Source organism: Gorilla gorilla, chromosome 11, assembly GCF_029281585.2.
Source record: "Gorilla gorilla gorilla isolate KB3781 chromosome 11, NHGRI_mGorGor1-v2.1_pri, whole genome shotgun sequence".
NCBI lineage: Eukaryota > Metazoa > Chordata > Mammalia > Primates > Hominidae > Gorilla > Gorilla gorilla.
In genome coordinates this window covers 51,475,277-51,492,619 of record NC_073235.2, presented here as the reverse complement: position 1 = coordinate 51,492,619, position 17,343 = coordinate 51,475,277, and the positions used below count along the sequence as shown (strand labels likewise).

Genomic DNA, 17,343 nt, shown 5'->3' with positions numbered 1-17,343 from the left:
CAGAAACTGGGTTGCTGTTTTCTGAAGCTACCTTATTAAACTGAAAATGCCACTCCAATAGGAAGAAGAGCAGCCTTACTCAGTAGGCAAGTGAAATGTACCCTCGGGCTTGAAAAGCCCTTGAAGACATGGGCTTTGGGTTCACACACATTTTTTTGAGTCCTAGCTCTGTCATTCACTGGCTGTAGGTGTTTGGACAGATATTTAGTCTAAATCTCAGCTGCCTATCTGAGGAATAATAATAAAACCTGCCTACCAGGATTTTTTTTCAGATTAAGTGAGAAAATGCATGTGAAGTACTTAGCACAGTGTATGGTACATAGTAAACACTCAATAAAATGCCACCTGCTACTACTACTATTAGTAGTAGTTTCTGTTTTTCCATATTAAAGTGGACCTATGGTAGAGATTAAAAGATGAGGGAATATTGCCTTACTTACAGGAGTTTTAGAGATTCCACCCAATCTTTTACATTCATTAGCTAGCTAGCCATCCATCTATGGATGGGTAGATAGATATATCCTCGAAAAAGGGAACGGACTCAACAGAATTCGTCTATTTCACACAACAAAATGTAGCCCTAGGAATAGACCTGGGCTGCCATCACCTGGGGAGGCCAAGCTTACACAAAGCAGTCCCTCAACTAAGCCTAAGGTGCACCATCAGCACCAGCAAGGGCATGGAGGGAGCAGATCTCAAGACAACAAGAGTGCAATGATGGGGAAGGGAAGGGCCCACCTGGGAGATGAGCAGCTGGCAGGCTGCCAGCTCCCGCTCGCTGGCATTCATCTTCCTGTTGGAGTCCATCTGGGCGCTCTCGAGCTGTTTGCTGCGGTTCACCAGGGACTTGACCTCTGACTTCATCTTGCTGATGTACAGGCGGGCCATGGTAAACTCCTCCTCGATGACTCCATTCACATCTGCCAACTGAGCAAAGAAGGGGACACACTCAAATGTTGCCCACAATTTCCGTAGGTTCACGGACTCCCTGGAAACCTGCCCCTGGATCCCCAAGGTGTCCATGGATTTCTGGTTCAGAATCCTAATTAAAGGACAAGCGGAAAGTACTAAACATTCAACCCCAAGTTCTCCTAAACCTCAGGTGAAACTTTCAGTTGAAACCCCCTACTAAATATAATCCTCAATTAACTAGGTTTTTCATTACCATCAATTTTTAGAAAGAGAAATGACAGCATAAGAAGAAACACTGAAGATTTTTAAAAGGAGATAACTTCAAAAAGGTATTCCATTCAATGTCTTACACCTTACATCTCTGTAACAGCAGCGACACCCAATGCTCCTAAAGGTGATTCTGAATTCCTATAAAAACTCAAATCAAAACTTCATTAATGTTCTCTATAGTGTGCTTATTCAGGTAGACAAGTAGTATAATGCCTTGAATATGTTTCTATAAACAAGGATTGAAATAAAAAGGTGTTTCTATGTAGTCCTCAATTAAACAGAAAATCGAATAAATAAGAATGTACTATGAATTACCAAAGGGCTTCTTGATGAAGGTTTCTCAGCATAACTTCTCATTACTACTGCCAGTCTATTTTCCTTTGCCTTTTCACACCTGTTCCTTCCAAACAGACAGTAATCTAGCTCATTATTTAAGATCATCTGAGAACAACAGTCTAAATCCACCTTAGAAGAGAAGATTCTGACAGCCAGCATTCCTGCATGATCTATATTTAGTTTCTAAGTTTCAAAGCTCTACTTGAAACAAAAGTTGAAGCAAGCTACTTGGGATAGAAACCCATCCGCTGAAATGCAAACATGGTCTTTAAGAGCAACTGACCAAATGAGCAAGTAACTGTGTGCATATTTTGTTTAGCCACCAGAGTGCAGCCTAGCACCTTAAGAGAAAACAAAGAGCCCTGTCCAGAATCCAGCACAGAAACACAGGCTTCCACTGGTTGAAAGACAATACTCCAACCATGGTTTTTTGATGTTCCACAGTACACTCTGAGCGCCCACCTATGTCGTTATTGATGTCATTCACTCATCATATAACTATCTGTTCAGTAAACATTTGAGGGCTAAAAAAATGGAACCAGGTATCAGCCCTGAAATTTGGTAGCAAATATGAAGTACACTAGAAACTGCTGAGTGCCTGTAATTTGGCATCAACCTTACCACAAGAATTCAACAACAATATAAATAGCCAACACACATATAGAAAAGGCTCAACATCATTAATTATCAGTGAAATGCAAATCAAAACCACAATGTGAAACCACCTTGCTTCTGCAAGAATGGCCATAATAAAAAAAATAAAAAAAAATAGATGTTGGCATGGAAGTGATGAAAAGGGAATGCTTTTACACTGCTGGTGGGAATGTAAACTAGTACAACCACTATGGAAAACAGTGTGGAGATTCTTTAAAGAACTAAAAGTAGATCTGCCACTCAATCCAGCAATCCCACTACTGGGTATCTACCCAAAGGAAAAGATGTCATTACATGAAAAAGACGTGCATGTTTATGGCAGCACAATTTGCAATTGCAAAAATACGGAACCAGCCCAAATGCCCATCAGTCAACGAGTAGATAAAGAAAAGGTGGTGTGTGTGTGTGTGTGTGTGTGTGTGTGTGTATAAAATCATGGAATACTACTCAGCCATAAAAAGGAATGGAATAGTGGCATTCGGAGCAACCTGGGTGGAATTGGAGACTATTATTCTAAGTGAAGTATTAATAACTCAAGAATGGAAAACCAAACATCGTATATTCTCACTCATAAGTGGGAGCTAGCTATGAGGACACAAAGGCATACGAATGATACAATGGACTTTGGGGACTTGGAAGAAAGGGTGGGAAGTGGGCTGAGGGATAAAAGAGCACACACTGGGTACAGTCTACACTGCTTAGGTGATGGGTGCACCAAAATCTCAGAAATCACCACTGAAGAACTTATCCATGTAACCAAACACCACCTGTCCTCCAAAAACCTACTGAAATAAAAATTTAAAAAATTCAACAATAGTACATGTCAAGTGACTCCAGTATCAACAATACTGCAGAATGTATGTCAACAGCAAGAAAATTGACAAGTATCTATTTCTGACTCTACCTTCATGGAGGTCCTTGTTAAACCGATTTTACTTCCGACTGCCAAAGATCTGCCTACCAAAACCACTCCTCACTACATTCCTTTTCTATTCTAATGGCATGGAGACACTGGGTGAGAAAACCATGCAATCTTTAAGTTGAGTGTGTTCTGCCACTGTCTTTAGTCCAGTGTAGGAGAAGGATGAGAAACACCTTCCTGAGCCTGACCAGATGTATCTTACATCTTGTCCAGCTTCTGCAGAAAGACAAAGTAAAACCCATCTCTTCCACATGGAATTCACAGCCTACACCAGCTCCTGGTAGGAAAACGCTGCTGAGCCAGAAGCTCTGGCACCCTGGGAAGAGAATGAATCCCTCTTCTTTTCCAGGTCTGTCAAAGTAGGACACTTTGTCTTTTATGCCTAGATCCCATGTAAATTGAGGAAGAGTAAAAATATAGATATGTATAAAGATGGCCTTCTTCCAAAATGAGAGCTAGACATTTCTTCTCCCAAACCAGAGCTATAACTTCTGAAGCCAGTTCCTGTCCTCGGAGATCTAAAAGGAGATTTTGAGTTTGCGCCTGAGGGATAAAAACAATACCCCTAACAAAGGGGTTTTAACTGTGAGGTTTCTTACCACTACAAAGTTCATATATTTAGTGGTTTCATGTTCAAAAGTTTCCAGTAATTTCAGGACACTGTTATTTAAAAAAAAAATCAGTTTGCTGCTGAAATTTTATTTATAACTGTCCCAGAGTCTGATAATGCCCCCAGTAGTACATACTAGACCATGGGATCCAGTATCAATGACCAACCCAGGAGAAAAGACCACACCGTCATGAAATCTATGGAAGATGTGGCCTGCTGCTTCTACCTGCCTATACAGGGAGTGATCCCTACCTCTCCACCTCCCTACCCCATCTCTCAAGCATGGAGTGGCTGTGCAAGATGATGATCTACTGCCATTCCTAGGCCACACCCAAGGTAAGTAAGGTGCATGTTCACATTTAAAGTCCTAAAAGTTAGAATGGGACAAAAAGAAGTCAGTGTGGGCCAAAAGAAAATAAGGCAGCCAGTCCAATTCAGTTCATTTACTCTACCTCAACTTCTATTCAGTTTCTGGCTAAATTCCTTTGAAGGTAGCAAGGTAAGGTAGGCCCCAAGAAATACAAATAAAATCCTAACCCCCCAAATGACTGAACAGACCCCCTCGTGGCCAAGGAGACCCCAGAGAAATATTAAATACTGAGTTCCAGCCCAGGACAGATTGGGAAGTTGGAAACGCCTGGTCATACACCCTCCCTCACCAATCGGCATTAGGCTTTCTTCCCCAAGGGTTAAACAGAAGCCAGCCCTTTTGAAATATTCACTCCACTGCTTCACTGCTGATAACCACAGCCTGCCCCTGCCCCTCTCTTTTGCAATTTCAACACAACCACCAACCAAAGTTCCTTCCCCAACAAGAGACCACCAACCACGAAGTGGTTCTGGTTCTGGCCAGGCTACTAAGGCTGCACACAGCCTTCATGTCCTCTGCTTCACCCTTTGATGTATAGGGCCTAATTATAATACATTTAAATGTTAAGTCTCCAAATGAAAGTGAACATGGGACCCATGCTGCATACATGTTTTCCTACTACACATGCACATGCCACTCCTTCATGAATCTTCATAGCTCCTCCTGTAACCTGTTGAATAAGTTTATTTGGCCACCCTGTGAAAAACATAAGTCCCTGTAATTCTTCCCATCCTCAAAGTGCTTCTTTCTGGCTTCTGGCCAAAGTCTACACTTCCCAACCTGTAAGAATGGCCACCCTGCAGGCTGCAACCCATTATGAAAAATAAAGCTCTCCTTTCCAAATGTATGGACCTCATCATACTTGACAGTTCACCAGTACATGAAAGGAAGAGAAGGCTCACTCATAAACTTCAATAAAGTTAACATTGGGCTCATCTTGTTATATGCTGGACTCATCTTGTTTTGTTGATGAAACAAAATGACTGGACTCTGGAAATGTTTCAAGACATGATTGAGCTGGGGATATATGGGTTTTTCTGTTTTCTGGCTTTTCAGAGCTGTCATATTCTAGAACTGTGGACTGGGGAAGGCTCCAATAGCCATATTTTTCCCCCATCCCAGAGTCCTACCAGGAGGGACCTTGTGAAAATTAAATGGCATTTTAGGAATAAAAATACAAAACCACTGAAACAAATTCCCTTGATCTGTTCATTTTCCTATATCAAAAGAATTACTATATCAATTCATAGTCATGACCAATAAGAAAAGTACCTGTACCTATAAGGATAAATCTAAAACAAATGTGCAGAAGTCACGTAATTTCTGAGCTGACAATTTTTGATACTGTCTGAGCTTATCTTGTCATTTTATAAATTAGAAAAATGAAGCCCAAAGAAGTACAGTGACTCATCCAAAGTCATACAACTACTCCCTTAGCTCTTATCACCCTAATGATGAACTCATAATTCTATGAAAAAAACCAGAATGATAGAAATGAGGGCTATCAATGAAATTAACTAGGACATCCAATGTCTGGAATCCAAAAATAATCTCAAAAATATCCAATTGAGTATTTAAAAATAATCTCAATCTCAGTCATAGTTCAGATTCCCAAAGGTAAAGACTCTTTTTTCAATACTGAAGCACCCAGACACTCCTGATTTCATTAGCATTTTCATCAGCTCTATTTTAGAACTTAGCATAAAAATACCTTCTTCCTTTATCGTTATCAGCAGCAAGCATCAACTTCCCATATATCAACTCCACCTTCATATTGTGAGGCCATTTAATCACCTCACACCAAATTTTATTGCTCAACACCAATGTATGGTTCAAAAAATTAAATCTTCAAATATAAAATCACCAAATTGAAGCTTAATAAGATTAACTCTATAGTATCTGAGAAGTCTGTGCTAGAATTAGATTCATTCACAAGGATTTATGAAATAATCAGTTACAATAAAGGTTCCATGAAAGAATGGTTACATTTACGAGCGGTCATGTACGCTAAGCTGGGACCTGTTACGCCATCCAAAAAGGGCTTTCAACATTTCCCAGAAATAGTCTACAAAAGGAAGCCTGATCTTGGGAGCATTTTCCAGTATTTAACAATCCCAGCTCACGACCTGAGTGTTCCCACTAAGCAGACTGATGTAGAATTCAGCCTTTTAAAGATAAAATGGCTAAATTCAAAGAATTTGGTTTCAGGGAATTGTGACATGTAAGGTAAGCAATGTAATACCATTCCCCAGTTCAACAAAATCAACATATATTCATCAATGACTCCTTTGTATAAGATGCTATATTATTATAAAGCTATGGTGATCAAAACATTGTGGTATTGGCAGGAAGATTTGATCCATGAAACAAAATAGAGAGACCAGAAACTGCCCCCACATACTTTTGGGGGAGATGGAGACATTCATTACCTTAACGGTGCTGATGGTTTCATGACTGTACACATATGTCAAAATTTCTCAGACTGTATACTTTAAATATGTGCAGCTTTATGTAAATTATACCTCAATAAAGCTTTCTGTTTTGTTTTAAAAATGTCTCTACCCTGTCTTTTTGGTTAATAACAACAATGGCCTTTCTATATTCCAGCAAATTGTTACCTGTTCTGGGCTTATACCATTTTTAACTCTATCTCTTCCTTCTATTCCTAGTTTCTGGACAACTTTATACCACCCCTGTTATCCCCACTCTCTTACTTTCTCGCTGTCAACAGCACCAATGGCCAGGTGTGGTGGCTCACTCCTGTATTCCCAGCACTTTGGGAGCCAGAGGCAGGCGAATCACTTGAGGCCAGGAATTCGAGACCAGCCTGGCCAACATGGAGAAACCCCATCTCCACTTAAAAAAATAATAATAATAAAAAAATTAGCAGGGCCTGGTGGCACATGCCTGTAATCCCAGCTACTCGGCAGACTGAGGCACAAGAATTGCTTGAACCCAGGAGGCAGAGGTTGCAGTGAGCCGAGATTGCGCCACTGCACTCCAGCCTGGGTGACAAAGCAAAAGTTTGTCTCAAAATAAATAAATAAATAAATAAATAAACAAACAAATAACCAAGAGCACCAATATGTACAACCCCAAGGGATTCATCATGATTGGTCTATGCCAATTATAGTAATCCCAGTCCCCTTTGCTTTCCCAGAAATGTAAAGTGGTCATGTGATCCAATTCTGGCCAATGAAGTGTAAGGATATGTCTCCTGGGGACTTCTGGGATATGTTTCCCTCCTGGATTAAAGAAGTTGGCCTTTTCAGCCCATCCTGCCTTGGATGTGGTTGAGTGAGGATGTGATGATTGGTACTACAGCAGCTATTTTGCTACCATGAGGCACAATCCTCTGGATTATGAAAAGGAAACAAGCTGAGGACAGGAGAAAGGAAATAGAGAAAAAGCTTGAGAACTTGACATTGTTGAGCCATGGCACCAAAACAAAATTTGCTTCTCAAACTTTAATAAGCATAAAGAATCACCTGGAGAATCTTGTTAAAGTGCAGATTTTGATTCAATAGGTCTGAGGTGGGGCCTGAAAGGCTGTAGTTCCAATAAGCTCCCAGGTGAGGCAGATCACACCCTGAGTGGCAAGATTTTAGACTTCTCATATTGTGAATAATTAAATGTGGTTTTATTTCTTAAGCCACTGTTAGAATCCTATCACTTTCACACTGACTTGGAGAATTTTCACTTCACTGGGTTCTTTCAGAAAAGGAAAAACACAATTCTGAGACTAGAACTGTTGCTTAAGCTATTTAATTCCAAACTTCTGCAACATTAGGAAATAAGTTGAGAAATAAACCAATTTGAGAAATAAACCAATTTACACAAAGCCAACCAAGATTTGAAGACACTGCCTAGATTTGAAAGATAATTTTTTTTCTCCTCCTCCTCACCCCAACAAACAATTCACTCAGTCATTCAATTAGCCCTTTTTTCATTCATTCAAACACTAACCAGCACATGGCAGATGCAAAGCACAGTGCTAAGCATTGAATGCTTAAAAGAGTAAAGCACAGACCCTACTAACTTGACAGGAGCAGGTAGAGAGGATAAAAGAAGGGCTGGCTTACAGTTTTCACATCATTGGTGCCAATAATTCCACCTATCTCCCCCAGATCTTTCAACAGCAAATTCAGGATCTCAGTTGCCCTTTTCTTCTGGTGGTTGCTAAGCTCTTGTAGCTGGCTCAGCTCTCTCTGTGTGGTTGTCAATGTAGTCTGAAAAACAAATTTCAACAACAAATTCAAAGGGTTGCCCATCAATTTCATACACTCCACATTACAAAGAATAACACCATCATGTAGAATGGATTTCTTTTACATGACTTCAACCTAAGAATCCTTTTAAGGCAAACTCTCGCATAGCACTGCATTCTTGGATAAGAAGAAGAACTCTTTATCAACAAGTTATATCACATGGCCTGATACATTATATGTCTACATATCAGATGACAATTTCCAAGTCAGGGAAATAAGTTAAGCCAAAAAAGAAGTCCTTAAATTTATAACATGTAATTGCATCTTCCTACTTACCAGATATTCTATGTCAGTCCTATCTGTTTCATTTCAGGGTCTAAACTTACCTGCAAGGGTCCCCACCTTCACTCCTAAACAAACCTGCTCCCTGGGCCACCTCCATATTCCCACCTAAATTGATAAAGACAGATGGGTCTAGAATAGATGGCCCAGAAGAACATTAATAAGTTTAGAAAACAACTTCAAAAAAAAAAGTCTTCCAATTTTCAGAGTGAAGCTGAATTAAACACCCTTCACCTTTTTTCAAAATTAGATTACGTTCAATAGTTGGTTTCTTACTATATAGCAGAAGCTCTATTTTCTTGTCAAACTTTAATAAACCCATCTTTTTTTCATCCTCATGTATCTTGCCAAAAGGTATGTATTCTTAACTAACGTTTAACATCAGTAAAACAGTTATCTATTTATACAATTCTCCCATATGCAGCTAGAGCATTTTTAAACCATCTGTCTAATAATAGCCTTCTAAACCAATCTAGTAATACTTTGGTTTCATGGCAAATTAAAAACTGTATTATGAAAAATGTTTCATTGTTTTAAGAAGGAAGTAACTGAAGGACTAATTAAAAGAATCTCATAGAAAACACTAAGCAGAGAAAATCTAAATCGCCCCCTTTCCTAAGTGACTTCTGAATGAGTCTGTTTTATTTTGTTTGGCATTGCCAACTGCTTATGTCATCTTGTTTTTAAAATCCTCAGAGGCAGTAGTCCCCATCTTGGGAAGCTGCTAGAAAAGTCTTCCTCCATGGAGCTGAATGTATGCCGCGAGGAGCATTTCCTGTCAGCCTCACAGTCAGCAGATCAGCACCCTCCTGCGCCATCTGCTACTTCTTTTTAAACTGGATGCTTTCCACAAAGCAGGCTGGGCACAAGCCCAGGACACCAGGCCATTGGGCAGAGGTGCTAAGGATAGCAGGTTAGAGCCAGTCAGCTTCTCCACCACCCATTTTCCAGGTAGAAAAGGACACATCCCACCCCGCCATGCCAAACATTCACTGCTCCTGCTACCGCTAGCTCACTGCAGAACCTATGGCATCTTTCATTTGGAGAATCTGGAAATAAGGGAATGTGCAGGCTGAAGCACTGGCTTAGAACAGCAAACAAACAAACAAGGGCAGCTTAGTTCCAGGCTCCTGAAGGTAACAGCTAGGACAAGAAGCTGACGGGAGGGAATGGAATTCATTCAGGAGGGTATAAGCAAGAAGATTGAAGTCCATACCTTCTATGGGACCCTGCTCTTGCCAGTAGCAATGCTTTGAGATGTATGTATTGATATCGTAGCATATGCACAGATCTGTGCTAAATGCTTTACATAAACTGTCACTAATCCTCAAACCATGCAAGCAGCATATGATCATCACCATTTTTACAGATAAGGGAATGAATACTCACAAAGCTTAACTGTCTCAGCTAAGGTCTAAGAGTTATGAAGTCAGACTTGTAACTAAGACTTTTCTGGCTCCAAAGTCTGCACTCTTTTGACTATTCCCACAAAGCACCCCCACTAATGTTATCAATTCCCTGGATATAAAACAGTCATGATATGCAGTTCCAGGAAGAGTGAACAAAAGTCACTTGCACGAAGTATTTCAATTGTTGGAGGGACCTCAGAGAATGCATCTAACACTGAATAACTATCCAGCCACTGCCTCCTTATACCATGTCTGTCAATGAATATCAATATGAGTACAGGAACGGCAGCCAAGGAAGTCCCACCCCCTAGACACAAATGCTCCAACCGTTTTCTGGGCCAGCTCGTCTGTCAGCTGCTCATTGGCCCGGGTCTTATCCTCCACTTCCTGTGATTTCTGGTCGTAATTGACAGCCAGCTCCTCCAGGGCCTGGAGAACTTCTTTCACCTCATCCTTGGCTGCCTCATTTTCAATCTGGAGACGTGTCAGCTCCTCCTGTATCTTCTCATAGTCTCTTCTTGTGGAAGCTAAAAGCTGGGGAAATGAGATGGCATGGAACTTGTGAATCTAATGTTCAAATGTTTATCTTCTATGCTGTATCCAAAAGTAAGTAATTTAAAAACCAGATATAAGAAAACAAGTTGAAAAAGTTCAGGATGATGGGAAACCCCACTGTATGGTCCAGACGATTAAAAAAAAGAAAGAAAAAGACAGATATGTTCTTATTGCAAAAATCTGTTTTGTGTGCATGTGTTTTGTTTTGTATGTTTTGTTGTTGTTGTTGTTGTTAGTTTAAAGCTGTATACCCTTAACTCAAAGAAAGAATTACACATCAAAAAATCACTGCATTTTATAGCTATTCCATATTTTAAGCAAAGGATGGGGCCAGGCGCAGTGGCTCATGCCTGTAATCTCAGCACTTTGAGAGGCCGAGGCAGGTGGATCACCTGAGGTCAGGAGTTCACAAACAGCCTGGCCAATATGGCAAAACCCCATCTCTACTAAAAATACAAAAAAAAAATAGCTGGGTGTGGTGGTGCACACCTATAATCCCAGCTACTTGGGAAGCTGAGGCAGGAGAATAGCTTGAACCTGGGAGGCAGAGGTTGTAGTGAGCCGAGATCATGCCACTGCACTCCAGCCTGGGCGGCAGAGCAAGACTTCATCTAAATAATAAATAAATAAATAAATAAATAAATAAATAAATAAATAAATAAGCAAAGGATCTGAGAGTCGTTTCCAAGGAAATGACAAGGAATAACACTTACATAGTTTTTAAGTGTTATCAGGATTTCACATTGTAAACTGGTTGACTTCACAATCAACTAAAACAGTATACAACGGTGGTCAGTCACCTTTTTTTTAACATCCATCTGAAGATATAGAAGGATGTACCCCAAACAGTATCTTTAGTTAAAAGCGAATGTCTGGGCTTGCCGATGCTTTCATTATCTTTGTTCCTACGTTGATTTTCCTATATTGAACAGATACTGCCTTGATAGTATAGAAAAAGAAAAATGTTAAGGAGTTTTAACAGTAACAAGAAGTAAAGTTTATCCCAGGCAGCTGTGCCAATGTGGGTGAAACTGGAGTAGAATGGGAGGTAGAGGGCAGGAAACTCAAGCAAATGGAAGGCCTTGACTATAGCTAAGAGAGAGAGATCAATGAAATATGGTTCACCTGATTACAAAAGTGTATATTATCTCCCTACCAAGGGAAGTGTTTGGGCAGGGGAGGTAATCATTGTCCTAAAGAGATGAAAGGGAACAAAGAGGAAGGAAATGGTTACAGAGTCCTTTATGCCTACAGAGGCCTGGGATTGAGGACAGAAACCCAGGCACCTGCTGTCATTGCACAGTGGGATCCAATCCATAGCATTTCAGCAACGAAGCAGAAAGCAACTTAAAGCACAAAAGAAAACAACACTTAAACGGTCCTCAGCAAGGGAATTATTAATTGTGCATGTTTGATAAGTTGGCTGGCTATCCTTTGCTTAGGTTCTTGTTTGTAAAATACTTGGCAACACACAATGTAGTAAAAACACTTGCTGAAGAACTGAATGCCTTTGGGGAGAGACTGAAAACAATTTGCCTCCTTTTTAGTGTATCAAACATGCTGACGCAGTACTCGGGCCCCGTTCTCTTTGCCTTCCCCTCCTCTACCTTCTAGTTTTGTTTTTGTTTGTGTATCCCTACAGGACAGCAGGAGAACATGGTGTATATCAAAGATCTGAGCAAGCTGATTGCAAAACTGAAGTAGGACTCAAACAACAGGTCACAGCATTGCTGGGTATTAGGAGGCAGAATCATCCTTGCCCAAGGCCAGGTGCAGTGGCTCACACCTGTAATCCCAGTGCTTTGGGAGCCAAGGCAGGAGCCAAGCCAGAGGCCAGGAGTTCAAGATCACCCTGAGCAACATAGAGAAACTCTGTCTCAAAATATTAAAAAATTAGCTAGGTATGGTGGCACATTCTTGTAGTCTTAGCTACTTGAGAGTCTTAGGCGGGAAGATCACTTGAGCTCTGGAGGTTGCAGTGAGCCATGATTGCACCACTGCATTCCAGCCTGGACAACAGACAGACCCTGTCTCAAAAAAATAAAAAAAAAGGATCATCCTTGCTTGACCACCCAACCAAAGGTCTCTGCCCTTCCAGAACGAAGTGTAGCCACTGGCTACTCAATCTCAAAACATCAGGGGTTTTTGAAAGTCAGAGATTTATTTTCTAAATTCAGTGATAATCAGCTTGTAAGAGGCAGTGAAGGGACATCTACCAAGAAATTTCCACATGATTCTGTAATTATGAAAAGCTTCTATGCCAATTAAATTCCTGGAACAAACATCAACAACAAAGAGTAATAGAAGAACTTTGTGGAAAAAAAAATATATTGCATTCTTTACCTCATCCTGATCCAACATCTGTTGCTTCAGCTTTTCAGCCAGCTGGCTCTGCTGGTTAATTTCATCATCCTGAAACGAAACATCATGTTTGTTTTTTTGGTTAGTTATGTCATTTTTGATATCCCAGTCTCCCAGTGACAGGCAGCTACCATAAGCTTGCTGATAAGAAGGAAGGAATAGTGTGGTGTTGCTGCACAGAAAACAGACAGATTCCGAGATCTCATTCAGTTAAAATACCTCTTCACCCACCTTTCTCAGCAGATGAAACAGCTGACTATTCTGGAAATATAATATCCTGCACATTCAACCCAATTCCTGCTCATTGAGAAATCAGAGATCTACGGTTTGGGAACTGAAAGGGACGTTAGAGATATCCCTCCCAATTCAAAGATGCTAACAGTGAAATTCCTAATTCAAAAAATAAAGGAGTGAATTTCTACCTAGCTGCACTGTCATATGTTATTATCCCAAATCTTGTCAAACACATCAGTAAGCAGGAGTGCTGCCACCAGATCGGCAAGGAGAGCCAACGTTTCCACTTCAAACCTCTCAGACCAGAGAAAAATGAACTGGAGATTTGGCGTTGGAAGACCTCCCTCTCGATTGGAAGTTAATTTTCTTAACAGTTAAAAAAAAAAAAAAAAAACCTCAGGGCAGCTGAGGGACAGAAGCATTCATGCTTACTTTCTGGGCTGTCACTGAAGTGGGAAAGGCAAATTCGCTCTTCTCACTCTTTTTCTGCCACTAGGTGTTGCTGCCACAAAAGCAAGGGTATTCGCTGCCCACCTCTCCCCACCTCCCGTTAGACTCGGTCCACCCCCAGTGCAGGCAAAGCAGCAGGCAGATGATGCCTAACTACATAAAAAACACAGTCTTCACTGCATTATTTTCACGACTTCAAATAAAATTTGAAACATAGCCTGTGAAGATGACAACCTGGCCTCTAGGGTCTAAACACCAAACAGAGTCAGATTCAACTGAGCATCCTTGGGCACTTCTTCGTGCCATGTCCTGTCTAGGTGTTTTCATCAGCAGCCCAGAAAAACACACCCTGTACTGTGCCTTTTGCCTTTTCCAGGGGTGAAATCCAACCCAAACTTAAGGGCCTGGGTCACAGAACCTCAATGTTCCACGGGATATTCCCCAGCCTGTTTGGTGATATCTATGCATACATTTGAATCAGGTTAACTTAATGTCACAAACTAATGCTTTCCATGGAGAAAGAAAATTCTAAAATCAGCCATACAGGATCTGAATCTCCTTGTCCTTTATGTAGAACATCATTTGGCTTTGCTTTTCTACTTAAAGAGATCCTGTTTCTACTGAACCCTTTATACCAATGTTTCTTTAATGGTTCTATTTTCCTGCACAAATCATATTTCTGGCAGGTGAATTAGGGAAATTATACCAGAATGAAACCTCCAAAAACTGGCACTTCTACAACTAGAAGACTTTTGTAGATATATTTTCTCTTCTACTTTATAAACTTAGCACATCAGTTACCAGGAACGATTTTGTGTTTATGTTCCTGAGCACTTAAATATTAGACAACTTAGCATAAAGGATTCAAAGAATTTACCATCGGAGAGCCACCATCTCTTCTCCTGGGACAAATGGACAAGCACTACAAGTGATATAAACCACAAGAGGAGAGAAACGGAGTGAACTCTGTCCTTACGCTGTGCTCATTTCAAAGCCTGAAGATGCAGGCTTCCTCCCAACAGATGACAAGCTGGGATGCAGTGATTTTTAAGGTACAGTGAAAAACCAAGGGCCCCTGGCCCCACCTGGGAAGGATGAAGAACAAGGATGATACTACAGAAGACGTGAATCACTTGTATCAGAGACATTTCCCAAACTATATTTACCCTTTATTAAGGCAACTTATCTAAGGAATTAATGAGCTCTACTGTGATTTTTTTAAAAGTCTTTCAAAACCTCCAGAATAATAAGGTGTGCTTATATCTACACATTCAACTGCATCTCTTAGAACATGCGTAAGCACGCTCACTCTGATGCCGGTTCTAAAGATCTTGTCCGTGGATAACAGATTTTAAAGCACTTTTCAGAAAGTATTTTATACTTGAATTTTCTTATACATGAAATAACATAAGGCCAATTACAGTGGCTCACGCCTATAATCCCAGCACTTTGGGAGGCCAAGGCAGCTTGATCACTTGAGCCCAGGAGTCCAAGACCAGCCTGAGCAACATGGCAAATCTCCGTCTCTACAAAACATACAAAAAAAAAAAAATTAGCTGAGTGTGGTGGTATGTGCCTGTAGTACCAGCTACTCAGGAGGCTGAGGCAGGTGGATGGCTTGAGCCTGGAAGGTTGAAGCTGGAGTGAGTTGTGATTTCACCACTGCACTCTAGTCTGTGCAACAGAACAAGACCTCATCTCAAAAATTAAAAAAAAATAACATTCGGCCGGGCGTGGTGGCTCAGGCCTGAAATCCCAGCACTTTGGGATGCCGAGGCAGGTGGATCACGAGGTCAGGAAATCAAGACCATCCTGGCCAACATGGTGAAGCCCCATCTCTACTAAAAATACAAAAATTAGCCGGGCGTGGTGGTGTGCGCCTGTAGTCCCAGCTACTCAGGAGGCTGAGGCAGGAGAATTGCTTGAACCCAGGAGGCAGAGGTTGCAGTGCACTGAGGTCGCACCACTGGACTCCAGCCTGAGTAACAGAGCAAGACTCCATCTCAATAAATAAATAAATAAATAAATAAATAAATAAAACAAAATATCATGCACACCCTTATAAATGAGAAACTGGTCAACCTTAGTTGTCAACAGGTCACTGTTCACCTTTAATTATAAAAATATTTTTATTGCAATGGTAATCTGCATAAAAATAATCAACTTTCATTTCTACTTAAGCTTGGTTCGTGTCAGGATCTCCAAGAGCAGAGCAGTACTGTAGAGGGACAGAGACTAAGAGACAAGGAGTGCCAGCGCCAACTTGTTCACATTGTGTCTCTGCTGGTGGCCCCCTTGGCACCACCCCTTCCACACCACACACGGAAGTAAGCAGAGCCCAGCCCAGCCCAGGAGAAAGAAGGAAACTAATATTTACTGGGCACCTGCAATGTACTAGAAACTTTTAATCCTCACCACAGCCTTTTGAAGTAACAGATATAAGCCCCATGATACAGATGAGAAAAAGCACCTTCAGCAGGGCCAGGCGCCAGCCCAGGACTCAGCATTATTGTCACAGGTCTGCCCGGGTCTCAGTGTCATTGTTACAGGTCTGACTCCACAGCGCATGCTCTCCCATCACACAGCATGGCCTCGGGAGAGTACCTGTGCTTGGAGCCCTGGCAGGGCAGCACGGAGGAACAGAAGGGGCAGCTGGGAGGAAACCGTATGGTCTTTCTCCCTCCACACCCTAAATAGAGTCACTGAGGTTGACCAGATCCTCATTTAAAGGGCTGAGGGCAAAATGAGATGAGCACTGGGGTGGGAGTCAGAAGATATGTAACTTCATCCTAGCTCTGCCACCTATATGTGATATACACTTGGGTAAGTCACATAACCACCCTGGGCTAGTGCCTCACCCAAACCTAAATACCTCCTGTTCTACCTTTCAGTAGACTAAGAAGGTGCCATATCCCACCTCATGTATTCTTCAAGCGTCAAACCACCTACATCAACAGAAACATGGAAGTGCCTCCTAGAACATTTCAGAGGAGGACCCCTAAGAATGACAGTTGGTAAGACATAATCAGGCAGTCTATGGGAAGGGTCACTGAGGGCAAACCATTAGCTCTGGTGCCCCCTAAGGCTGAGGCTTCTAGGCTCAGTCCTCTCCCACATCTCTCAGCATCATCATGTGATGGACCACAAATACTAGCCTCCAACAGTGGGCCTTACAGAATCTTCAAAGCACATGCTGTAGGAAAATGACATAACAAAATGGCCTAGGCTGACCATCAGGAGACGGAGACTCTCAAGCCAGCTCTTCAGCTACCAACTGAATGCTTTGGACATGGCATTTTCATCTCTCTGTCCTAACCACTACATTTCGTATGTCTGATTTGAGACTCTAAAGTCTTTCTCTTGGATCAGTGAAAGTTCCCTGTGCTGCCAAGGTAAATGATCCCGATTCCGCCATGCAGGCGTCTATTCATAGAGAACTGAGCACAGAAACAGCTTCTCACCCTCTCACCCAGGATTCTCTGCGATTACTAAAAATGAGCCCATCGGTTCTAAAATGAGGAAAAAAAATGCATATGGTCTAATCTTCTTTACTGTTTAAACAATAGCAATTCCTTGGAGAAATCAAGAAATTGCATATACTGTTAACTTACTATTGATCTCTTTTTTCTCTTTGTTTTGCGTAAAATACATAGATAGAAATGGAAGATAACGATATGCGTGGAGCCTAAAGGGCAAGTAACCCATCTCGT

At 41.3% G+C, this 17,343-nt stretch overlaps 1 protein-coding gene across 1 annotated transcript in view; it reads right to left on the bottom strand.

The window, feature by feature from the left end:
- KIF5C (kinesin family member 5C) overlaps positions 1-17,343 on the bottom strand; it is a 151,415-nt gene that overhangs the window by 34,889 nt on the left and 99,183 nt on the right. Inside the window, exons 13-16 of the mRNA XM_031008573.2 lie at positions 12,932-13,000; positions 10,361-10,567; positions 8,157-8,303; positions 739-927 (exon numbers count right to left, since the gene is read on the bottom strand). Of these exons, the coding sequence (XP_030864433.1) occupies positions 739-927; positions 8,157-8,303; positions 10,361-10,567; positions 12,932-13,000 (612 nt within the window). The remainder of the gene's footprint in view (positions 1-738; positions 928-8,156; positions 8,304-10,360; positions 10,568-12,931; positions 13,001-17,343) is intronic.